Here is a 26,038-nt window from a genome sequence, read left to right as displayed (position 1 = left end):
CAAAGAGAAATCAAGCACATGCATGGAGTTCTGGTAGCCACTGTGGTTCAGGGCTCCCCAGGAAAAATTGCTGGGCCATGTTGGGTGTGCAGAGTTCACCCTTAACCTGTGGTAACTGCTTTAAATTTTTCTTATTTGATGATATATTCACCACAGTCTGCCCAAAGCATTGATAGCATGATGATTGATTGTCAGCTGTCCGTCAGAGAAGATTTTGGGGTTTTCCTGTGGTATTTGAGATCTGGCTTTGCTTGGTTTTGGCCCTTCTTCTCATATTTGGGGTGGTTTTATTGCCCTCATTTAGTGCAAGATACTCTGCATCCTTTGATGTTGCAGTGAAAGGTTTGCACGTAAATGACTGATCACAGGAAAAATCTGTTGTGTGGTTATTCCTTACATGTTGTGGGAGCCAGGTTTGCCAGGTTTTAGTTTACTGCTCCTCTTATATTTTTTTTCCTTTACCTTCCTTTTCTTATTTTCTCCACCTTCTATCCCTGCAGATGCAGGGATTATATAGTTGAATTGTCTGTCAGCCCCTATTTTTCCATCTCTTGTCTCTGTGGCTTTTTACACTTGTTAATACAGTTTAACCAAATTTGACAGGCACAGAGGTCTCAGATATATTTAATTTCTGCCATTTCCTGAAGATAACAGGCACTGCAGAGGAGAAAAAGTGGCCTCTACAAGGTAAAGTCAGGATATCAACCTTTATTAGGTATTCAAAAATTTGCATGGGAGGGCAACTTTGACACATAAATCAAAGGATAACAAGGCCCCTTTGGTTCTGCCACTCACCAAATTCCTTGTCTTTCTCCCACTTTTGTGTCTAGCTGGCTCATAGAAGCAGATATGCCATAATTCTTTGTCTGAGCACCCTACAGGGTCCAAGCACAGGAGAGTGAACAATTCCCTATTCTGGCTGGGGTCTGGTACAAGCCAGGATGTGATTAAAATTCAATACTGATTTTTCATGTAGGCAACAAAAAATTAAAATTGAGAAGTTTGAGGGTGGTTGAAAGAGACTTCAGGGCCTTGGAATAAATGGGTAAGAAACTAGGAGCACAAGAGGTGCTCTCCCATATCCTTGCACTCACAGGGAATGATGAGGGAAGAAAGAGGAAGAGCCAGCATATCAATACCTGGCTCTGAGCCTCGTGTTTCTGGCAGAATTTGGAGGTTTTGATCATGGATCTGTTTGTGTTACACAAGGCTGATGGAAACAGTGTGGTTACACCTGTCTCCCAGCAGGGAGAGGAACTTTGCACAGGAGTCAGCAAGGCTCACTAAATAAAGCTTAAAACAGATTTGACAAGGGAAGGGGATAAAATCAAACTCACAAAAAGCTGGGGGTAACACATTAATGCTTGAGGGACAGTGTGTTAGTGAGGTTCTCTGTTCTGCCTTCTAAGGGGATGGAAATCCAGGTGGTAGCAAAAACACAACTGATGTATTAACCATGGAATAAACCATGTAGAAACCATGGAAGTGCCTGAGAATGGTCACAGATCAGTTGGGGTTTCTGTCCACAAAGGTGATGGGATCCGATTTCCTCTGGGATCAGCCCAAAGCAACAGCATCTACACCAATGCCTGCAGCATGGGCAGCACACAGGAGGAGCTGGAAGGCAGGGAGCCACAGGAATGACATAATTGCCATCACAGAAATGCGCTGCGATGACACAACTCGAGTGCTGCAATGCATGGCAATAAAGTGTTCAGAAAGGACAGGCAAGGAGAGGTGGTGGGGTAGGTTAGGGGGTGTTTTGATTGTCTGGATCTTGGTCATGACAGCGTTGAGTGTTTATGGGTAAGAATCAGGGGAAAAGTCCATTAGGCAGACATCCTTGTGGGTTTCTGTTCTAGGCCACCCAACCAGGATGGAGAGAGAGACAAAGTATTTAATAAGAAGCTGGGAAAAGTCTCACAATTGCTAGTCCATGTTCTCATGTGAGACTGCAGCTTACCCAGATGTACACCAGAAATAAAGTACAGCAGAGAGGAAGCAGTCTAGGAGGTCCCTGGGGTGTGTGGAAGAACTTTCTGACACAGCTGGTGAGGAAAGGTGCCCCTCTCAAACACCTCTCTGTTGTTTGAGAACAGAGAATGACTGGTGGGCGATGTGATGGTCTGAGGCTGTCCTGGTCACAGTGATCACAAAATGATAGTTTTGGATTCTTGGAGTAAGGAAAGGGGTCAGCAGAACTGCTCTGGAGGGCAGGCTTTGGCCTGTTTAGGCTAATGGCTGACAGAGTCCCTTGGAGAAGGCAGCCTTGAGGAGCAAAGTTGACCAGGAAGGCTGGACATTCCTCAAGGAGGAAATCCTAAAAGCACAGGAACAGGATGTCCCTATATGTAGGGGGATAGAATATAAGTAAATAAGGGTGGTATAGAAAATAATCTTATCCCCTAAAGAATTGCAGCTGGGTTAATTATTAAAGATTAGGAGCAGGCCTGACTTTAACAGGCCACACCTGTAGCCAATAAGAAGAGTGTTATAAAAGAGTGGATTGGTAGGAACTGCAGTTAGTTGGCTGCTGTGAGGACAAGGAAGAGTCAGTAGCTGGAGGAGCTGCCTATAAGAAACATCAAGGAGGTGCAAAACTCTATCAATATGGAACCCTTGCAATGTAAAGACAATAGAACTCTTGCAATATAGTGACAACACCTACAGATCAACAGACAAGCTGGGGGAAGACCAGCCTGGCTGAACAGAGACCTTTACCTGGAACTCAGAGATTAAAAAAAGGAGAGTTTGTGACCTTTGGAAGAAGAGACAAGCAATGCAGGAGGAGGAAAATGTTGTTGAGAGGTTACACAGGGAGAAAAATCAGAAGGGCCAAAACTCAGTTGGAAATTAATCTGGCCACTGCCGTAATAGACAATAAAAATGTTTCTATAAATACATCAGCAACAATAAAAGGGCTGAGGAGACTCTCCATCCTTTACTGGATGCAGGGGAAAATATAGTGATGAAGGATGAGGGCAAGATTGAGGTATTTAATGCCTTCTTTGCCTCAGTCTTTAATAGTAACATTGTCCTCCCGTATTGGTGAGCCACACCTCAAATTCTGGGTTAAGTTTTGGGCCCCTCTCTGTAAGAAAGACATTGAAGGGCTGGAGCATGTCCAGAGCAGGGAATGGAGTGGGGAAGGGTCTGGAACATGACTTCTATGGGGAGCAGCTGAGGGAGCTCAGCCTGGAGAGGAAGAGGCTCAAGGGGTGACTGAATCCCTCTCTAGCAGTGCCTGACAGGAGGTGCAGCCAGGTGAGGGTTGGTTTGCTCTCCCAAGGGATAGAACAAGGGAAAAGGGCCTTAACTTGCACCAGGGCAGGTTTAGTTTCAATTTCTTCACTGAAAGGGTTGTCAAGCACTGGAACAGGCTGCCCAGGGCAGTGGTGGAGTCACCATCCCTGGAGGGATTTAAAAGACATGCGGCACTTGGGGACATGGATTAGTGGTGGGCTTGGCAGTGATGTGCTAATGGCTGGACTTAATAATCTTAATGTTCTTTTCCAACATCAGCAATTCTACAATATAAAATGAGTGTTAGCTGGAGCAATGCTACCTTGAACACAAAATGCAGCTGGAAAACTAAATTCAGAGTCACTTATTATTTCTGGATGGACTGGGGAGATGGGGAGGGCAAGGAAATGCCCCCACTTAAATGGTCTGTGTGCCTAAAGTGGTTGAGCGCAGGAGCAGGTCAGGCAGGCTGGTGCTGCCTGTGTGTGTCTGTGTGTGTTTGCAGTGCCAATTAATTACATCTCTTTGTAGTGTGGTAGAGATTTCATCCAGGGGAAATGAAAGAACGTGCAGTTAAATAACCTTCTGTGTGTATATGTAATTTCTGGAGCTTCCTGTGAATGCTAATATTGTGATTGGACAAGTTATTTCTCAGCTCTTGCAAGTGCCTGGCAGAGTAGAAGTTTTGTGAAGTTCTCAGTGAGTTTTTTTTTTCCTAATGAAAACACAGGAGGCTGGTGAAGGCATGATCTGCTTTTGTTTATTTCTTCAGTTCCTAATCACTGGATAAAAATCTTTGTTTTCAGGAAAATAACAGGAAAAAGAAAGATATGCAACTTGTTAAAAAACTAAGTGTAAAGGTATTAATTCTTCATGTATGTAAACTCAACTCGAAAAACAAACCTAAGCCAAAGAAATATTTTAGTCTGAAGTCTATGGCTTTGCTTTTTTTTGTTGTTGTTCTCCACTTGTGGCTGCCATTGTGTGGGATGGTGCCTGTTTGGAGGTGTTAATCTACACATAATGAAATTTCAGAGAACACACGCACTGTATCGGCAGTGCTCCAACTGTTCTTTGAGATCCCTGTGAATGCATCTCACATAATAACCAAAGAAAGCAGTGGAAAGCCTGTGATTAGAAACCTAACATGTAGAGCTTATTTAGTGATAGCTAAAAAAGCTACAATTCACATGTGCTGGCTTGCTTTATACAGCTCAACAAGACAGATCTGGGCTTTTGTTGGTGTAAAAAACACTTTAAAACAGAGTACAGGAATTTATGATTTCCATGTCTCACTTTGAAAACTGATCTTTTTCCAATGCTTTTCTTTTTTCTGGTGAAAGTTCTTTTTTGAAGGATCAAGCTCTGTTAGTTTAATCTTTTTTTCTTCCACCCTAAGTCACTGATGGGGGAACCTTTTAGATAAACAGCACAGAAAGATTAAAACCATTAACAGCATAGCTAATATGTGTGCTGAGTCCTTATAAAAGAGTCAAACATAAAATTACTGCCTGTTCCTTGTGTACCAACTTCATACTTGGCCTTATCTTTGGGATATTGTGTGTTTGTCACTTGCTGAATAGAAAGGAGCGTGCAGTCTATGTCAAAAGATCTGTCTGAGCAATCTGTGGCACACAGACATGAAGTAAGAAGTAATTGAAGCACCAATTTGTTACAGCTGAATATTGTGCATAATATATATTATATATGCATTGTATAATATTGTGCATATGTATTAAAATATACTTTTTGCACTAGCTTGTTATTTATATGCCAACATGGTTTGGGGGAAAACTGGGCTTTATGAAGCAGCCCTGATGTACTGAAAAAGTTTTGTGAAGTAGATGAAATACTTGTGTTTGAATTTTATTGATTGATGGTAGAGGAGGTGAAATAGGAAACTGTATTTCTGGAGGCAAGTGTATGAAGACAGCTCAGAATTGCCAGAATAAAGCAAGCTGGGGAAGAGAAACATGATGTAAAAGGCGAGTGAAAAAGAAAGAGGAGGTGTCTGTGAACTGAGTACTGGGAGTAAACCAGGCTAACAAAGCTCCAAAAATAGAAGAAAATTTAAAAGGCACATTATTGCAGTAAAACAAGGAAGGACCACTGAGACTTCTGTCAGGAAAAGATGTGGAAGTATGGAGGTAAACCTCAGCAGTGGAAGGGAAAAAACAAGAACAGTCCACTTGCTGGGCTCTGGGAGATTTTGTAGGTTTGATTTTGTTTTTTTTTCCTTTTTTATTAAAAAAGATGAGCAAAATCTCGTGTATGTTGATAACATCAGAGTATAAGGGGAGAACTTCAATAGCTGACAGATGATAATGTAACTGTCACCGTTGTGCATATGGAGATATGTCTCTGAAGTTTATAAGAGTGATTCTAATTTCTAGTCCTCCCCATTTAAAACTCAAGGTTTAGAAGCCTTGTGGCCTCCATGCTGCTGTGGGGCGTGGATTTGGTGTTAATTCAAGGCATGTTACGTGTGAGAGTCACCAGCAAGAGCTTCCTGGGCTTCCCTCAGAGGTGTCTCCTGCAGTCCTGGAAGGACCTGGCCCTGTTTCACTGATGAGATGTGACGAGATCGTAGCCTGGGGTGGCAATGGCTTCTGCAAAGAGCTCCACAGAACCGGGGGAGAGGACAGATTGGGGTCGTGCTGACAAGATTTAAGCTGACACACATTTTGTGAAATGAAAAGGTCATGTTTCAATGGAAAAGGAGAGGGGGTTTTGTTTGTGGGATTTGTCTTCCGGCTCGAATTTCACTGATGGCAATCTGGCCCCACAAACATAAGTGAAAGCAGCCAGCCCTTGGATACCAGGGCTTTATTAAGGATTTCAGGTGGCTGCAACTCATTCATCTGACATGTCCCCTTGCTCAAATAGGCCAGTGCACTCCACACCTCCCACACCCTTTTTATATGAGGAGCTTTGCCTATGGCTTCATAAACTAGTAATATCTAAGAAAGCTTTGCACCTCTCAGCAGGATGGCAGAACTGCTCTGATTCCCTTCCTCTTGAAAAATTGAGCTGGGGAAAAATGTCCCTGTCCTTTTGTGCCTATTATAAAATTTTAAACCTAAACAAGTAAAGATTTCAAATTGGGTAATACTTCAATAAGAAAAGTTTTGCTTCTATTGAAAATTCCTTGTTTGGTTCTGGGGTTGTTTTCCTTCCTATTGAAACACTTACAGCATCACCTCAAAGCCGTAGGTGTGCTCTGTGCTGTCTGTAAATGCAACAAAAAGAGTTGCTTCTGGAACAAAGAGGCTATAATTTATATACAATACAAAGCAACTGTAGGGAGTTCTCACTAATACAGACTCCCCATCTGGAAATAAGCTGTTGTTCAGCTGTCTGCTGTGGACAGGAGGGTTGGGCTGGAGGCTTCTGTTCTCTGCATTCGAGATTGCTTTTAAAGGACTTGTGCTGATTGTTATTTTTCCTGTTTCTCAGTACTTTTCTCTTTGGCATTGATTTGTTTAAAGCTCTGAGAGTTGCACCCAATTTCCACCTGCCACGGAGGTGCAATGACTTAAGTTGGATCTTATACATAAGGAGCCCCTAATTTCAGTTGGAAGTGCAATATCCCTAAGGTGTTTCTATTAAGACCCTTAACTCACTGGTCCTATTTTTCCCTGCAGCTGGTGTGGCCATGCAAGGACTTGGTACCAGAAAGAGAAATCTTTAATTTTCCTAAACACACATGCGTTGTGATGCTGTTTTTGGAACAGGTGGAAGCTGTTCCCTCAAATAGCATTAGTGGCTAAGGTGACAATAAATTCTTGCACTTACACTGCAGTGCTCCTTCCTACGGGGGCAAATAAGCACTTCCATTTTTGCCTTCTTTGATCACAGCAATCAGCATGTCCACAGCATCTAAAGATGAGCATTTCCCTACTCAAGTGAATATCATAGCAGCAAATCTCCACTCCACGGGCAAATGAGTTGTGCCAGGAATTTTAATGATGGAGTAGGTTAGCCAGGTTATAATTGTCTTTAATTTGCACTTACAGAAGCTGTAACATTTACCTGAACATGATTGGCACTGGGAGAAGGGGGAAATTATGTCGCACTTTTGAAAAGGAATCAAAGAAACAACTTCAGATCTCATATTTGAAACAGAATATCCTGCTGATTGACCACGCACATTGGTAGCAGTAGGATTTTTTTGATCCATAGAGCTGAATGATCGCTGCAAGTAGTGAACACAAAAAATTAGTTCCATGGTGGAAAGCGTACACTTTTGCTTTTATTTTATCTTTTACATTTTTCTTTTTCAAGAGCATTTCAGAAGGCTGAGCCCTTCTCCCTGCTGAATGCCACATTGAATCCCTGCTCTTTGCTCCATTGTCCTCAGAGACCTGGAAAATTTTTTAACTAAGGTTATCTGAGGTTTTGTCTAGTTTAGTTATTAAAAATAACAAAAAGAAGAGGCTGTCCTTCCCTTCCCGCCCACTATTGCACCACTTTACAGTACATAATTTTATATAAATTACAGGAATATAATTTCCTTCTCGAGTAAGAAATGGGTAATGAACACCATAACTAGTGCAGGTCTGCACACCAGTCCTGGCACATCTTGTGAACTTGCAAACCAAGACTATGCTTTCCCTTCTGTTGTGTCTTGCAAACTTCCCCTCTTTCTTTGCAGAAGTTCTTGCAGAAAATACCTACAGGCTTCAATTTCATCCTCACTGCTGCATTTTTTTTTGTTATTTTTCAGCTTCTGCAGTGAATGGCTTTTGCTGTCAGTGTTTCTGTTCTGTAGGAGGGAACTGTGGGTGGTTACAGCTGTAATGTGTGCTCCATAATCTCCGAGCATTTGTCAGAAAATTTCCCGTTTGCTCTGTTTCAATTTTTAACCAGTTGAGCGGCGCATGCTGGTGCCCTGGGGTAGCCTTGCTGCTCTGGCATCACAGGCTGAGCTGCATCCCACCAACATTTGGAGCACTTGCCAATTGCAGCAGGACCCCACGAGACCCAGAGCCTTCAAAGAGAGGATGAGATGAGGGATGGGGGCTGTGTTTTAGCCCAGCATTCACTGTGGGTGGGAATTGAGGAGAGAGGCTCCTGAAGATTTGATTTTGTGTTTGGTTTAATTTTTTTTCTCCCTGATCTCCTGGCCAGCCAGTCCACAACCCACATTTCTGCCGAAGCTCCTGAGGGCATATTAGAGCAGAGTGGGAGTTGTCTTTTTGGTAGCCAGCAGCAGAAGGGCCTAAGTATTGATTGGGAAATGTGTGAGGAAAGCAGAAGGCATGAACAGCAGGTGGTTTGGATGGGAAGAGGCATTTCAGATTAGGGGAGAGGAGGAAATAGACCTCTGCTGGCCTTGGTCTGCATCCATCCTGAGCATCTGAGAGCATGTGGATGTTATGTCCTCATGTTAACACTCTCCACAAGCCCTTTTTTAAAATTTTCTTGTTGTAGTGTGATATTTGCCACACATTTCCTTAACACTGTTGTTATAGAGACATTTCTCCTCTCCCCGTGCCAGCTATTAAGAGCCATCATGTGCAATGGCATTTGAGTTTATTCTTCTCCTGGCATTAGCAGAGAACTTTCTTCTCTTTGTAAATGTTGAAATGTTTTGCAGCTTAGATATAAATATAGCAAAATCATATTGCTTTAGTTCCAGCATCTGGTAGGATCACTTTAATATATAAATGAGTAAAAATTAGAATTTAAACAGCAATTTTGTCACTATTTTGTTACATTAAAACCAAAAGAATCCAACTTTTTTTTTTTTAAGTCATGATATGGATAAACAGATATCTTATTTCTTTCAAACTTTAAAAATAGCTACAAATTCAGTCTCTTTTTCTCAAATTGCTTGCAATTTATATTAGCAGTAACTTCAAGATTTGAAGTGTGGCTCTGCCTATTGAACAGTCTGTGGATTAATGGATAGAGGATCATGGGTTTTGTCAGGGAGACAGGCATGAAACCATAGTTGCCTCTTGTTTACTATGATGCGAGTTCACTTTTGATAATCTGGTAAAGAAATGAATGCCAGATTCATTTCTTCATTCTTTTCATTCAGCCCCTCTCTTGAGAAAGTACACGGCAGATTTGTGGTGGGTTTTAAAACTGAAACAGAGAATCTATTAATTTATTCCATCTTCTTTTACTTCCCCTACTTTTTCTTTCTCATTTCTTTCCACTCCCTTGATTTCTGGGGGAGCCTTTCCAGCCAAAGGCCTTTGAAAATCTATCTCAGGTTTTGCCTTTCCAAGTCTGGTCTCATTTTCAGCACAGAAGTTTTGTTCAAGCCCAGTAATAGGCACTAATATGTGTTCAGGAGAGGAGGCTGCATGGAAGAAGTTTGGGAGTTCTTTTGTGAACAATTATAAATTTAGTTTCTTGGTCTAACCTTCTGAACAAAGACTGTCAGGCATCTATATTCCCTTTTGCACAGTAATTCAAGCCTTTAAATTCTCTGCTTGTATTAAATCAGCTGATGAAACTTCTGTGATTCTCTGCAAAGAAGCATTTGTTTATACATATAGAGGGAACCTGCAGTGCTGGGGAAGGGAAATGACTCTCTTTCAGTCTCAGAGCTCCTCATTCAGTAAATTCCTCTTTGCAAGGGTGAAATATTTTCACCAGTCCTGGTTTGCAATTTGAATTTTTATGTGAAAGTAGTATGACAATTTTTGGGAAAATAACTGAGCCTTATCTAATTTAATTTTCTTTTCTTCTGGTGACTTAAGACTGAAGTCTTACACGGGAGATCTGTGGCTGTGTCTGGAAATTAATGCCATTAGCTCCTGCTTCTACTGCAGCTAGTTTGGTGGAGGATCTTGTTAAACAATGGTCTGTGCTGTAGTTGAAAACCTGTTACATCTGTTAAAAACATGTAAAAGGTGGGCCCTGCTGCAAGTTTCATCTAAAGTTAATCAAAGCAGATAATGTGGGCAAAGGATGGGTAAACCACTGCAGGCTTCCCAATTCCTGCGATTTAGATCACATTGTTCTTAATCTACACAAATAATAATAAGCTGTTCCTCTCCCTTTGGAAGAGATGGCCAGTAGAAAAAGAAAGCTCAACATCACTTGGTGGTTGTAGTTTGCTATCTTTGCATCACAACACTTATTTTGCAGTGTTCGGAAAAGACGCGTTATAGAGTGAGAGAATTTTACATGCCATATCTTCATTTAAAAGCTGTGGCACGCATTAAATTTAATTACTCTCCTTCTATGGCTCAAATTGAGGGCAGCTTCAAAAATGAGGGTGGCTTCTATTAAACTTAATTACTTTTCCCTGCAGTCTGCATGGTTAGTAATCACGGGAAGATTCTAAACAAAGATACAGTAGAGAGATTCTTTTATGAGAATAGGGCTGGAAAGTAGCCTATAAAATATAGAGAGGTGCCAAATACCTTTTATATCCAGCTTTAATTTATTATTATTATAGTTAGCTAGCACAATAATAATAATAATAATAATAATGTTTCAGCATGATTAAGAAAGTATTGCTGGGGAAGGGGAGTTAGTTGCATTTGGTCTTTCAATGTTTAAGCAATGAATTCCTCAATTTCTTCAAATTCTTTTGCAGATTTATGGGGTGAAAAAAGGTTAATAATAGAATTTTTTTACAATGTGTTCTATTGACTATAGATGGCAGATCTGACAGTTAGAATGAAAATTGTTCCAGAAGAAACTAATTATTTGAGATGTTATAGGGATGCATAATTATATTCACCTTTAAAAAAAAGGGGGGGGGGAAGTTTTATTACAACTGTGCTTTTTAAAGAACAAGTGGAGAAATAAAAGTAGTAATTGTTCTTAATTATAGCTAACTGTAATTGCACACGACTGCAATATGCAGCACATCAGCAGCAGATTAAGAGATCCTGGCATATGTGCAGTGTGCAGAGCAACTTTGAGCAGAGGTGCAGTTTTATGAATATAGTTAAGTATAATTTAGGTCTTCTACTTCAAATTCCATCCATGTTGATTTTATTTTATTTTTTACGGCTATTGTGGCAAGATAATTGTCAGCTGGAAAGTGCTGCAGCAATGATTTGTCTGTTACAAAGGAATCAAAAACCTTCAAAAGGAAAACTTGTTTTCTTTTACACCAGTGATGTGTAGGACCAGGGGAGACTTTCCCAAATACCATCTCCTGATGCAGAGAGATGGTTAGAGGGATTTTTTTTTTTTTTTAAGCATTTCAATATAAGCAATACCGAGCTCCCAAAGATTCTGCAGCATGGTTGGAAATCTTTGATAACAATCTATCCACAAGTTTTTTTAGGTTCAAACCCCTTGAAAATGTAACCCATGAGCCTTTAGAAAATGTGAAAATGCTGCTTTGAACAAAACCCAGAAATGGGAATGCCTAAAGGTAGACTCTGATTTCTTCTCTTGCACCTGATTTACAGCCTCACCTCTCTCTTTCAGCTGAGTGCACGCAGCTCCTGCCTTTGAGTGCAGCCTCCCAGTAAAACATTAAGCTGTCATTACACAGCGAACTAAAGAGGGAGTACAGATGCTTAAAGGAAGCTGCTGAGCTTCAAAACTACTGGCTGAATTTCCTGCTCCAAAACAGATCCTTGCTGAAGGAGCAGGGGTCAGTGTGCACCATGTTATCAATGAACGTGTGCATGGTCTTGTGATGATCGTTTCTGCATCTCCTTAGTACGTCAGGTGCTTTCAGCCTTTGTCTTGATGTGCCAGGATGCTCTCCCATGTTCCCAACCTGTGTTAAGCTGTTCCTTTTACCCAAAAATAAATAAAGCCCATCTGTCACTGAATGCCTTCTTTCCAAAACGGAGTTTTGCAAAATATTTCAGTCTTGGGCCAGTAGCAGAGTTAATTTAGCCTAAAACTTGGTGGGCCAGAAAGGAGCTTTTGAACTGCTGAGATAGGGTTGGTTTTTTTGCCCTGCTTGCTGGCACAAACCACAGTCCCAGCTGTAAGAAGCTGTGCTTCTAAGTTTGTTTATCTTTGTAATTTGGGAAAAGTGTGGATACCTACCCCAAATCAGCTTTCTGAAAGAACTGTATGGTTTTAATAAAAGGGGCTTCACCAAGATGGACAATAATGTGCAAGAAGTGAGTGGCAGATATATTCAAGAGTGAAAAGAAATTGGGTGGAATCACTTCACAGCAAAAAGAAAAGGTAAATTGATGGCTGGGTACACAAGCAAACATGCTGAGGTGTTAGTGTAATAGAAATTAAACTCATTCCTGCAGGTAGCAATAAGAAATCAAAACTTGTTGTTTTACTGCGTGGAGAATCTCGTGATAACTGGCATGTTCTAAATAAATCATTCACTTCAAATGGCAGCACTGCAGCAAAAATGTATCTATTACGGGGCTGCTAATAAGCAAATGCAAGCAGTATTTCCTGACAGCAGGCTGTGATTGTTTTTTAATAAATCTGTGTTAAGTAGGAAAGGAATAAAAGCTGACACCCAAATAGAAATCCACTTTGGCTCCTGTTTCCTCACTCCAGAGATAGACGGATTCATTGACCCAGATCAGAAATTCTTGAAGGATAATTCTGGTTAGTAGAAGCCAACATGGAATCAAATGTGTATACATTTGTGTATGTGTTCCCAGAAAAGCTAATGATACCATTGCAAATGCTGAACGTGTTCCCCACTCCTCTTTGTTAATACAGTGTTGCTTATGCTCTGCAATAAACTATTATTTCTGTGCTATTTCTGTAATTACATTTAATAATCATCTCTCACAGTCCAATAGTATCAAACGTAGGAGTCTTTTCAACAAACCGTGATAAATAGCTCCTTGCCTAACTGTTGTACTTGAGGAATCTTTATGGCTCTCTTTGTAAGATTTGTCATTTTCTTAATGCAGCTTCAAAAAGCTTCTGAGCTTTGTTATGGACCGTCACTGTATTTTTCCCTTCCCCCTCTGCCTTGGAGTGTAGCTGGGTAAATGAAGCTTAATGTGCCATTTCCAAGCACTGTGACACTCCTCCAGGGCTGGTTACATTTACCATTGCTAAAGTCTAAATAAGTGAGTTTTAATGAGCAGGAATGGTTGCTAATAGCCGATTCAGGTACTTAGTAGTCCATGTTATTTAACTGTGGTAGAATTACAGAACATAAATGGTCTGATGATTAATAGATGAACCTGCTACATATTGCAGTGTAATAGTTTTTGCCATTAAAGAACTATCTTAACATCTTTGGGTTTGGATGTGTCTGGGGAGAAAAGGGCTTGCTTGTAGATTTATATCATGGGTAACTCACACTTTAAAACACTTTATATTGTAATTTCACAACACCATTGCTATATTGTTCAGTAATATTATTTAGAACTTGTTAAAGAACAATGGCACTTGTGTGTTTCCATTTCCTGAGGTGGGCAACTCAGCAGATTTACTCTCTCTGGTTAGGGTTGTCAAAAATAAACTCTACCCATCCTTTTAAGGTCAGAAATAAAACAGGGAGTTAGATCTTAATCTCTCTTCTTTTTCTCTCCCATTAATTTTGGGCAGTGGTAGATGCACCAATAAGAACAAAAGTTCACTGTGTTGTTTTTAACATTTCTGATTTGTGGGAGGACAGGTGGCAAGAGGGAAAAAAAAGTGGCAAAAAATAACAGATGAACAACAAATGAGCAGGAATGAAGAAATAATAGCATCCAACATCTGTTGCAGTTTGTGCTGAGATACTCCAGAAGATACCACAGTATTTATGGAAATAGTATGAGGACTGTTTTGAACTGCAGCTAATGGGACACAGACTCCTGGCTGGCAGGCCTGTTCAGAGTCCTTTCTACATTTTTCCTATTTCATCCCATGTTTCAACCTGGCACCATTGTATTTTATATTACAAGGAGGAGTTCTCAGGACAAAAAGGAGCTAAGAAGTAAATTTACCCTTGATTAACAACTACAAAAAGGAACTAAACATTTCAGCAGGTGCATGAAAAGAGATTTGTGGGATTTCAGTGGGGTTGTTGTTTTTGGGGAGGTTTTTATTGATTGTGGTGTTTTTTTAAATCTGTTTGGCTTTGTTTGTGTTTTTTTCCCCTGGTAGTTGCCAATGCCAGTCCTATATTTTTGCATACTGAACTGGACAAACAAGACCATCCCTCTCCTAACTTATACTGGTTCTTCCAAGGTACCTATGCTTAGCATCTCACTTTGTTCTAGAAGTCACAAAACTTCAGAGATCCCCAAATGCCCATCTCAGCCCACCCTGCACTGGCCAAGAAAATGAGTAACTATTTGAATATATAATAGCTGAAGTATCCAAGTTGTTTAGCTCCAGTAAAGTATTTTGAGACCAGGATGAGATGTCATTTCCAAGCTTGGCATTTCTTGGCAGAGAATCAAGTTACTTCTCTGAAATAAGTTTAAATAAAGCCTCCAAACTTTTTGAGTGGCTTGAAGTTTGTGTACATTAGTGAAAACATCTGACATCAGGGAACACCAAAGTTTTGAACTGTTGACATTGTGATATTTGTGAGGGAAATATGGGCAAGAAGACTGAGGTATGGGCATTTAACAGAAAACCGTTGTTAGGGTGGCTTTTTCTTTTTGGCATTCATCACTGAAGACATCAACATTTGACCCAACCAATGTCTCATCATAAAGACATTTGTGTGAATTGTACACATAACTGGGCCTCTCACCCTACATAAGTATGGCAAAGTCTTAAATATCTGAAGAAACTTACTGAATCCCTCTACCACATGTCAGAAATGAAGGAATGAATCTAGGCTATAGAACTTGAACAATTTCCATGTCTTTTTGCATATATCTCATGCAACCTTGTGCATGTATGACTTCTGGGGTTGCTCAGCCTGGAGAAGAGAGGACTCCCTGCTGCCCAAAGCACCTTCCAGTACCAGAAAGGATCTACAAGAAAGAGAAGGAGGGACTCTTCATTGGGGAGTGCTGTGACAGAAGAGTTAGCAGATTTAAACTGAAGAGGGTAGATTTATATCAGATATTAGGAAGAAATTCTTCCCTATGAGGGTGGTGGGGCCCGGGCACAGGCTGCCCAGAGAAACTTTAGCTGCCCCATCCCTGGAAGTGTCCAAGGCCAGGTTAAATGGGGCTTTGAGCAGCCTGGTATAGTAAAAGGTTCTCTGCCCAAGGGATGATCTTCCAGCCCAAACCATTTTATGGCTCCATAATTCTTCTGTACAATTAGCACATGGCCCAGAATTCTCCTGCGGTTCTATATTTGTACAAGATTGACCCAAAGTTCCTGCTGAGACTTTGGGTGTGATTCCTCTCCTTTCCCTGGCACAGTGAGAAGGGATGGTGGCAAAGTAACACTGCACCAGTGGCAGGGTAGCACGAGCTACAGGTCAGGCAAATACCAAACGTGTAAGATTTTCTACCCTGAGAGATTACAGCAGGTTCAATGAGCATATGGGGAGGAACATCTGCTCTGTTTTGGATGATCTTTCTTCGCATTTTGGAGAGAGACAGAGGGTATGTTCCTCCTGCTGAGCTCCCTGAGGCAGTTGCCTGTGCATCACTTCTTTCCCTTCCTGTACTAACAGGGTGAGGGTGTTGGAGTTGGTACCATGGTGGATTCTCGCCATGCTCTTCCTGCTGCTTGCTGTGTCCTGGAGAGACAAATCCTCTACCCACAGTGCTTTCTTTCTTCATTTCCAAGCTTTCTTAACTTTCAAAATGCTCCACTTGCCTGAGAAAACACATAGCAACAGCCACATCCACAAAGGCAGGCTCTGACCTTGGAGCAAAGCGCCAGAATGGGATCTCCATTTCCTCTCCATGCCCTGGCATTTCTCCCTCATGACCCTGGCTGAATTGCATCCCATCCGTGCCCCCATTACCAGTCTCTCAAATGGACACTGCTATGTCTCTCCCACTTAATTAATTTCTATCTTGCTCATTAATAGCAGAGCAAAAGATGTATGAGAGAGGTTTCATGTGATGTCCTTGGTGGGTAGTTAGACAAGGGGCCAAAATCTTACCTGGGAGTGGTAGTTAAACTGAAAGCAGTGAGAATTTGGCCTGAATTATGCTTTGACTTGTAAGATATAATATTGCTGTCTTATGGGGTGAAGGGTAAATTAAAACTTTGTTAAAAAATATAAAGTAGTCACAATGATGAGGGCAGGTTTAATTTGGGGTATTATTTGTACACAGGATGTACACTGGACTTGGACAGTTTTCATGGCAGGTGGTTATCACTGACTACATAGAGATTTCTTTCCTCATACCTAAGGAGGAATAAAAAAAAATCAGAAGTAACAAATTTAGAATACTGAAAAATGCGGCTTTTAAAAATAATCATGGGAGAAAACAACAAGCATGTTTGTTCATGTCCTTTATCTCAGTCAGCTAATCTTGCAGAATGTCACATTGCATAGAAATAAATTTTTACATATGAACTTGTCACATCACTTCCTAAAAAAAGAGTATTTAGCTTATACTTAAATAGCACATTCAGAGACTGTTTATGCAGAATTTCTGCTGCAAATGTGTGATCCTTGTTAGGTAGCTAAGCTCAGTGTGAAGATATAACATGGCATTGTATTTATTTGCTGCTTACCGTGTGAAAGATTAAATACTTACAGAAGTATCAATTTCAAATCTTAATAGTTTTTAATAGTTTAAGGGTTTTAAAAGATTAAATTGCTTTTGACCATTTTGATGTTTAGTTGACATAGGGAACAATGCTACCAAAAAAGATATGTAAAGGGCATGTGATACAGAAAAAAAGTCTTCTCTGAAACCTATTAAATTAATCATAGCAAAACTGAATCCAGAATTTAAACCCTCTATTTTATCCAAATGTAGCCAGTTAACATTGCTGCACACTAACAAATCTGAGAAACTATCCAATTTAAGACCAGTGAAATATCTTGTGTCTTACAATGGTATTTCAATACACACTATTAATTCTTCCAAGTCAAGGCAGATTCAGTCCCCAATGTGATTTTAGGAAGAGCAGAGACAACAATGTGTCTTTGGAGGTGCCATTTTTCACCTGGAATGTAAAATCAATGTCCTGACCATTTGTGGTCATTAAAAATCCCACTGCACCATTCTGCAAGAGTAGAGGCATTGACTCCCAAGTCTTGGTGAAACTCCAAGAAGGTAATTATATTCCTCCTGATACAACCTTCTTTTAAAGCTAATTTAAAGTTCCTCTTCAGCTGTTCTCCCCTGCTTTGAGTGGAAAATCCTTCTTATCCCTTTGTAAACTTTTCTTTAGCTCTTCTTTATACTGACGATTAGTGGCTGTCTTTTTTCCCATTGCTGATGCATGTCTAGGAGCAGAGAATATGTCTGAAATTGTGGACCCTACAATTAAAAAAGCTTTATTGGTGGTCTGGTTGAGGGGTGTTGTTCAACAACAAACTTTGGAGCCTTCTCCACCTCAATTTTCTTGTGTTGCTCAGTCAGTGGTGCAGTGTCAGTGAACAGGCAGAGCCAGGAAAAAGTGATCAAAAGCATCAGGTGAGTTGTTTGTTCTGGCAAGTCCGATTTTCCCCTGGGGTAAAGCAAAGAGCAACTTATGGTTATGAAATATTTGAAAATATTTCAAGGAAGAATTTCCTAGTTATCTACAGTATTGCAATGTGTTATATACATCAGCACTCCTGGCATTATCCAGTTATGCCCAGTGGATATTCCTGGGGAAAAAAACTGTAACTTTTCAAGGGATCATCCAAAATACATCATTTTTCTTTAACATGTGCCTTTTTCTGTTTACAAATATATCCCATCCAGTAAGATCAATGCTTGTGTCAGTGGTAGGACTCTGTTTAGTGAAGGGTTGAATGTTTCACCCAAATCAGAAATACTAGTTTAACCTATTTGAGTTTTTTGTGCTTTAAGGAAAATGAGCACAAGTAATGGGAGTTACTACTCCTGTACATCCCAGGGAATCCAAGGGGCCATGTTCACCTGTCCTGGAGAGGACAGGACCTTTTAACCCTCCTTGAAATGTTGAGTGCTGGTTCTGATGCCTAAAACCAAGACCTCAGGGCTACGGCACCTCTCTTTCCAAACTATTCTGCATCCTGAGGACTTTCTGCTTGCATTTGAGCTGCATTTGTGTTAGCACACCATGCAGATCCCTTCTCCAGCTTCGCCCTTATCCTCATGTGCCTTGTGTGCCGTAGGCGGGCTTTATCCTCTCCCCAATGTGTGAGATGGGGAAAGGAAGAACGGTAACACCATTGCAGGAAAGTGTTGCTGCCTTTTTTTGCATCTTCCCCAGCACCCTGACAGATTGCTTAGCTAGAATCCATATGCTTTCCTTTGCAGAGCAAAAGTTGTTCTCGGTGGAGACCTAAAGCTTCCGAATCACTAAGGGTCATGATCCTGCAGAACTAAAAGAAGATTTCAAAGTGTAGTCTTGACTTGTATGGTTTGAACTCAGCACTTGCTCAGGTTACTGGAGTGCATTTAGCCCAGATGACCTCAGCTGCCCTTTAAAACCTGCCCTGTCTCTTGTGCCTCAGTTTACATGGCTGCAGAAACACAGCACAAATAATCAAATGGTTTGGGTTGGAAGGGACCTAAAAGATCATCTCATTCCAAGCCTCCTGCCATGGGTAAGGACACCTTCCATTAGACCAGGTTGCTCCAAGGCCCATCCAGTCTGACCTTGTCATCACTTCCAGGGATGGGGCAGCCACAGCTTCTTTGGGCAAACTGCAAAATGTTGCAGTTTCAAACTTCAGAGCTGTTTTGTGCCAATTCCTGCATGTAGGTGGGTAACAACAGCTGCCAGTCAGCCTCAGAGAGTAGAGCACCATATGATTTCTCAGTGAACAAAACATTTAATATAAACACAATACTTTCCAGATATTATGAAGAGTTTTTCTGAACAACTCTTTTTAAACAGAACTATTAGGCAGTAAAGTCTGTTTGCTGATCTTTATGCAGATCTTCCCACTTCCACATCACTGTAAGGTTTTGACTAAAATATTTATACTTTTCTGCTTTGGTATACATCCTACTCCAATCCTACGGGCAGGATTTCTCAGCCTGCAGAGAGAAATGACAAAATGCGTGTGTGGTGCCTGGTTCACCCACACTGGCTCTCTGGGCTGTGAGAAGAGCTGCATGTTCCTCCCGAGAGTGCAGAGCTCCTGCAGTGGGACAAAGCTCCTCACAGGTCTCAGAAGCAATTTGTAACTTTGCTTCTTTGCAAGACCCCATGGGAGGGTGCAATATTTTAGGGTGCAGACCTCCCATCCAACTGTCCTGGTTTCAACATCTTCCATGCGTACAGATCATGTTGTCCCAAATTTATCCTTTGCAGCTGAACCTAAATTATTAGAAATAGTAAATGGCCTTCCCGGTAATGCTGCCCTGCTCTTCCATAATGCCACCTTCCTCATCACAGCTTTTCCAGGGTTTTCAGCCAGGTCCTCTCCTTGCCTTAGCACTGTTGAGCATCAGCTCATCCCATTTGCATTGGAGCCGATTTCAGTGGAATTCAGGGCAGCTCTGACAAAGCATTCAAGTTTCCATCCTCACTCTTTTTCAAGGTCATCCTTTCATATCTCTGGCAGGATGTGAAAATACATGGTCTTACATTTATTCTCCCTTTGAGTATTATCTTCTTGTTTTCATCCAAGATTTCTTTGCTTCCTATAGATACAGTAAATTGTGAGTTATATTTATTGTGTGTGTCATTGGGGAGTACTAGGGGTCTGAAAATTGGCTGTGCAAGTCTAGTTTCAGTTTCTTGAATGACTACAGAATGAGTATCTATTATCTCTAAACAAACTTTAAGGGTTTTCTTGATGAGTAATTTGCTCCAAAAGATTTTCTTTTTTAAACTCCCATGAAATATATTTATAGAGTGGTGTTTCAATTCCTGATATTTATAGGAGCACTTACCATGGACATTAACCATCTTCAGCAGTGCATGTATCATTTATTTTCTATGGCATGGTGGGGATAATTGTGTTTGTTTTCTGGGAAATAATATTTTTAGTTTCATAGTCTAATGTGGGCTTAATTTGTTTTTATGGTAGAAGTGTTTACTGAGTTGATGAGAAGCAGTGAAATCTTTGGATAGTTAGGACCTAATCAGACTTTTACTTGTGACTTTGAGTTTTATTTGAGTTGGATCTGTATTTCAAAAACCCTCACCTTACATATTTTTGCCCAAAAATGGAATTTGATCTGACCAAATGTGAAATTTGCAACAAAATTAATTACATTAAAAATGCATATTAAATACCTGCAGTGTCTTTGTTTAACATTCTGATCACATTCAGATTTTTTTCCCGCTGCATCGACTATTTAATAATTGTTTCCACAATGCTAACATCCCTTGTAGAGAGAGTTATTTAACAAGAATGAAAATCTTTAGAAATTTAGATGCACCAATCACTCACTGCTCTGCTCAGAAACTGAGAGCGTGGTTGCAGTTTAACATCCTCTTTTAAACCTAAATGATTCTGCTTCTTGATGCTTCCTGCACCACCCACCCATGATGTGCCTGGTTGCCTCTTTAAGCTGGATGAGCAACTGCTATTTTATAAAATGTGCTGCCATACCCTACAGCAATCAGGTTTGTGCCATTCTGTTATTGGAACAGTAATGGGTAGCTAAAGGCTTCGGAGCCCCTTTAGAAGAAGAAACAAAGAGATATCCAGATCCAGGTTCTCTCCTTCAAAAACTAAAGCATTTCAATGAAAAGAGATGATGTCTGGGATTAACAGTGGAAGGGAGAAATGTCCTGACTGTTGGAACCAAATTTAGTGATTTGGTTCTTTGATAGGTTACAAAAAATATCATTATAATTCTTTGAAGTATATAAGTTATGAGTAGGGCTTGGAAAATAAGATGGTGTGATACCAGGAGTTTAATAAAAATAAAATATCTAAAATGTACAGCTGTATCAAATAACTCCATAGAAATGGAGTCTGTATTGCTCTACTCTAATTTTTTTTTCTTATCTCTTTGCATTCACTTGCTCTTTCTCCTGGCTCTCACCTTTGATGTCATTTATATCATGGGCTTTGTTCATCACATTCCCCTGCTAAACATGTACCTGTCTGCCTTAGCTGGGGTGGGAACTGTTTTTTTCTGAGGGGGATTAAATATCTGCTGGACTGTTGCTGAATGGTGCATGCAAGAAAAGGGTGTGAGCCATTTTTTATTTCTTCCTTAATCTTCTTTGCAACCGCTGAGCACAGTTCTGATCTGTGCCTTTTGAAGCAAAGCACTGGGAGGTTTAAGGCAACCTTCTGTGCCCAGTAAACTGCACAGCTTGGAGACAGAGGCTCTGAAAATGCAAAGCTGTGCACGTTTAGAGGGACCATTTCACTTCCTCTGACACTGTAATGGAGGCTGCAACTGTCAGTGCAACCATTAAGGAAAAAGCCTGGTATCACTGTGGGATGTCCAATACATTTAAAAAAATTGTAATTAAAAAATTGTAATTTAAAAAAATTAGACCCTTATAGCAACTCACAGTTCATGTAGTGCCAAAAAGCACTAGAAAAATCTAGAAAGATCTACTGAAGATGAGCTTTGAATTATTATGGTTTTAATATACTAACTCTGTAGTTGCCCTATCAAGAAAAGTGACTTTAGAACATGGGGAAACTCTAGAAGAGTCTTCAAAATTTTATTTCTTTATTTTTTTTCCTTTGGATTAATAAATAAATTAGCCTTTGGGGTTCAATCTGTATATATAAGGTTCATACTCTTGTAACAAAAATACATAGGGCTGTTTCACTACAAAGAGATCATTAGGTCTATAGTTTTGAAAATTGTTTAGGCAAGGAAGATTTTGGGACCTATCTTAATTACTCCCACCTCCCCTTACAAAAAAAGATTCCCCTCCAACTGTAAAAGTGGATGGAAGGATTTTCTCTGCTGTAAATAATAAAATATTATGTTGAGAATTGTTCCATACCCTAAGTTCCATCTACAGCTGTGAAATTTTGCAGTTTCTATCTCAGCTGAAGAAAACAGGGTATGAACTAACCAGTTACCTTTCGTGCAGAAAATTTGTATATTTGATTTAAATTTTATAACTGGACAAGAAGACTCTGGAATGAGATGGGCATCTGGTCAAGTCAAAGACAATGAAGCCTCTTAAGCCTTCTTGCTGTTTCTTAAGGTCCTATGTATGGGAGAGAAATGAGAAATGGAGCTATCCAGCTGTTTACCTGATTCTTGGATAAGGTCTAGGCAAATTTGCTGGGGAGGGAAACAAGGGCATGCAGTGGTGACAAATCTGGGATGTATTTTAAGGCCTGTGTACATAGGTAAAGGTAATGCATTTAATTGTAATTTAATGTGACACACCACTACATTAGCCCACTTTCACTCTCTCGCGCTCAGCTTCCCTCAAACAAATTGCACACCCACAAAAGGGTTTCAGACAAGTAAATTGGACAAAAAGTCACATATTTGGAAAATAGCTGTTGTTTAGGACCAGCATAAGAAGATTTAACATTAACATGATATTTTCTCAGTGCATAACCTGCTTGTAGAACTGTCTAATGCCTTGCTTTTACTGTGGCACTGAAATAAAAGGGAACATTTTCCACTGGAAAATTGGCCGAGTTCTACGTTTTGTCTATGTAAGATCATGCAGTGCTGGCATTTCAAATAGTGATAATTTTATGCCTAAAAAAAATGAGTAATTGTACCACGGAGAACTCGATTCTGATAGATCCTTAGCTCACACTCCATCGTCTGCTTTTTCACATTCTTTTGTGTGCGATCAGGGGGGCACCGCATCCGCCAGTGACGCGCTCGCGCACGGAGCCGTGGATGTGTGTCTGCACTCCTATAAAACACAAGCACTACAAAGGCATCTTAAAAATGTTATAGCTGTTTAAAACACAAACTAAGTTTTCCTCCCTTTGTGTCTTTCAGAGAGACTGCCACAGAGTTATCTGGAACGTTACCAAGGTAAGCGAGTTGCTCTAAACCGCATCTGTGTGTCAATGTCTGGAAGGTGCTGAAAGAAGCGCGACCTTTGGAGGCAGAACATGATCCTTTTCCTGGGGAAAACTGCTGGGATACTGAGAACTGGGGGTGCAGGGAGGAGAACGCTCCCTGCATGCCACAGGCAGACAAATGACACTGAAATACTGGCGCAGCCAAGCCCACACAGCTTAAAGCAACGGGTTGAAGTTGCTTTGAGGCTCAGCACAGTTGTGCACCCGATGAGAAAAATCCCAGCTGTGGCTTCCTTCCAGCTGTGCAATTATACCCATGGCAGGTGGTTTGGCTTTTGCTTTACATCTCACCTGAGGGATGAGAGGAGGGGAACTTGGAGGTAGGAGGGAAAAAAAAAAAAGCTGTTATCTTAAGGCGTTTTCATTTGGAAAGGAGGAAAGCAGCTTAGACCAAATTCTTCTATGCTGAGAAATCTTTTCATAAAATAATAGAAGTAGACAAGACTCCCAGGCTGCTGTAGAGATTTTTGAAGAGAGACCTGTCTACATATTGTTAGAGAATGCAATAAAATTCTGTAATCATGCAGATAGAGAAAAGGGTGGAGAGAAGGGAAACAAAAAAATCTGATATGGTAATCTGTCAGCGATGCCTGGTGAGTTAAAAAAAGATGCTCTCAATCCTCTTGTACCTTCTGCCACTGGTTTTGCCCTCTGAGGTGCAAGGGGTTTTAGTGGGGTTATGCTTTTGGGGGCTTTTGCTATCCTCTGATTAAAGCAGTGTTGTAGTTCAAACAACATATAATGTAAAAGGAATATTTCAACAGGAAGGACAGTTTTCTTTAGGCATGATAATATGTGCAAGATGCTTCTGATTCTAAGGCAGAAAAAAAATATCCGCCTTTCTTTGGAGGGTGTGTGGTGTATATTCGTTGACTTTTTTTATATTGAAAAGCTGTAAAAAAGTATATTTTCACTACATATGGTGAGTTTTCCCTGTGTAATGTAACCCTTTGTTCTGTGTTTACCAATTTATGCAATTTATATGATTTGTTCATTTAATAGATGCATATCTTTTTATGGCTTACTGTCACTTGGCCTCCGTGGTTGTGTAAAAAAATATTCTCATGAAATTTTGCCATGTGTTTGAAGAGCTGACCATTGATCAGGCCTACCAGATATCAAAAATTTTGTTCATCTTCCTTGCAAAATAATAGCATTTCTTCATACACACACACATACCAAAACAAGGGACAAAAAAATCCAGTTTCACTGCACTTGGTGAGGTATTACAGGACTAATATACTGGAAACATCCTTACACTGCAGAAATGAATTCCACTTCAAATTAAAGTTAAAATGAGACACATAAGTGCTTGAATAAACATCCCGTATCGTACTTGCCATTAATGATTGTCTAAATGTGCTTTTTGAATTATTACCACAAGGCTTTAATTTCAACTGCAGTAAGATGTCACAAGAAAAATCAGATTATGCCAGCAATGTGCACAAGGCATTGTAATTGTGTTATAAATATTAAACCAAATGATCTTGTCATGATTTAAAACAAATGTTTCCAGCTAGGCACAGGTTGGCTTGTCCTCCAGTCTTCTCCAGGATTCACCTGTTCCTGAATTTCTCTAAGCAAACAACTCCTTGGGGTTTTTAATCTTATGTTGTGATGTAGTAATCTAATATTTTTTTTTCTTCTTTCGAAAGTCAAGTGACTCATTTTGCTATTATTAATTCATAAGAGTGAAATAGTCTAATTTCCCCACATCTTCTTCCACCTTCACCCTGAAACCACTTTGCAACACATAAAATTTCAGGTGTTGCACCTTGAAATGACAAAATTCATTAATTAATAACCACTTTTCCGTCATTGCTGGGATTCCCATCCCTGTATTTTGGCCAGTGGGGCACAGCAAGTCCCCTCTAGCGCCAGAAACCCAACTCTCCTTTGTCCAGGCAAACACAATGCCTTTTCCCAGAGCAGTGATTCCTCTTGGGTATATTTGTGGCCAGGATTGTTCAAATCATTTCCACGCACTCGCAAACCTGGTGAAAGGGTTTTCACTGCAAGTGGCGTAAGTGTGAACAGATGTTTCTGTACTTGGAATATTTTGTCTGGCTGTCAAGAAAGTTTAGGCACTGGTGGCATTAATTATTTATTGTTGTTGTTGTTGTCATTTAAAAAAAAGCCTCAAAAACCCCTTCTGATTTTTTCATAGTTCAATTAAAGAGGTGGAATTAGGGATTCGCTCCCATAATGCTCTGTAATTAGTCAGAAGTACAGAGGAGTATATTTTGAATATTTTCTCATCTCAGTAGTAACCAAGAGAGGTTACATATGTGCATTTTTTAAAAAAATATAACAGAGTGTCTTGATAAATGTGGTTATTTAATATATTCGTTTTCCATTAAATACTGCTGATGGTTCTCTAATGATTATATTTAAAGGAAGAAGAAATCACCCTTCCTCTTGCCACTGAAGTATATGTATCACTGATAGGCAAAAATAGAAAAATGTGAGTTGGTGGACATCATTTAGTAGGAAAGATAATAGATTAACTTTGCCTGTAGAAAGATATAAAAATATTCAGTACAATTATATTGTGTCAGTTCCAATTTACCAGTTATTTCTGATGATTTCAGGAAGCTCAGGCTAGAGAATGAATTGAAAATTCAGACTTTAAATGTGATAAAGAAGCTTTACAATTTTTATATTAAATGACATTATTATAGCTATGAATGTATATTGTTTTTTCGAAGAAAGGCTTTCTGTGTGCAACAGCACATCAAAGAAGAGATCTTCACAAGGAAAACTTTACAATAATATTAAGTTGTTCATTGCATGACCTATTTAAAGTACTCAGATACTTCTTGTTGTAGACTACATAATTAAATTTTAAATGGAACATGATAAAGAAATTATACTGGT

The 26,038-nt window shown here is 40.0% G+C and overlaps 1 protein-coding gene across 4 annotated transcripts in view; it reads left to right on the top strand.

Moving 5' to 3' along the window:
- Positions 1-26,038, top strand: part of CELF2 (CUGBP Elav-like family member 2) — a 548,030-nt gene that overhangs the window by 219,409 nt on the left and 302,583 nt on the right. For all 4 annotated transcript variants that reach the window (XM_058804601.1, XM_058804598.1, XM_058804596.1 and 1 more), the window contains one exon: positions 23,076-23,111. Coding sequence is in view for 3 of the 4 variants with exons in the window: in XM_058804598.1 (XP_058660581.1) it covers positions 23,076-23,111 (36 nt within the window). In the remaining variant the exon portion in view is untranslated. The remainder of the gene's footprint in view (positions 1-23,075; positions 23,112-26,038) is intronic.

Source organism: Ammospiza caudacuta, chromosome 5 (genome assembly GCF_027887145.1).
Source record: "Ammospiza caudacuta isolate bAmmCau1 chromosome 5, bAmmCau1.pri, whole genome shotgun sequence".
In the NCBI taxonomy this organism is placed as follows: domain Eukaryota; kingdom Metazoa; phylum Chordata; class Aves; order Passeriformes; family Passerellidae; genus Ammospiza; species Ammospiza caudacuta.
This window is presented reverse-complemented; position numbering and strand designations above follow the sequence as displayed.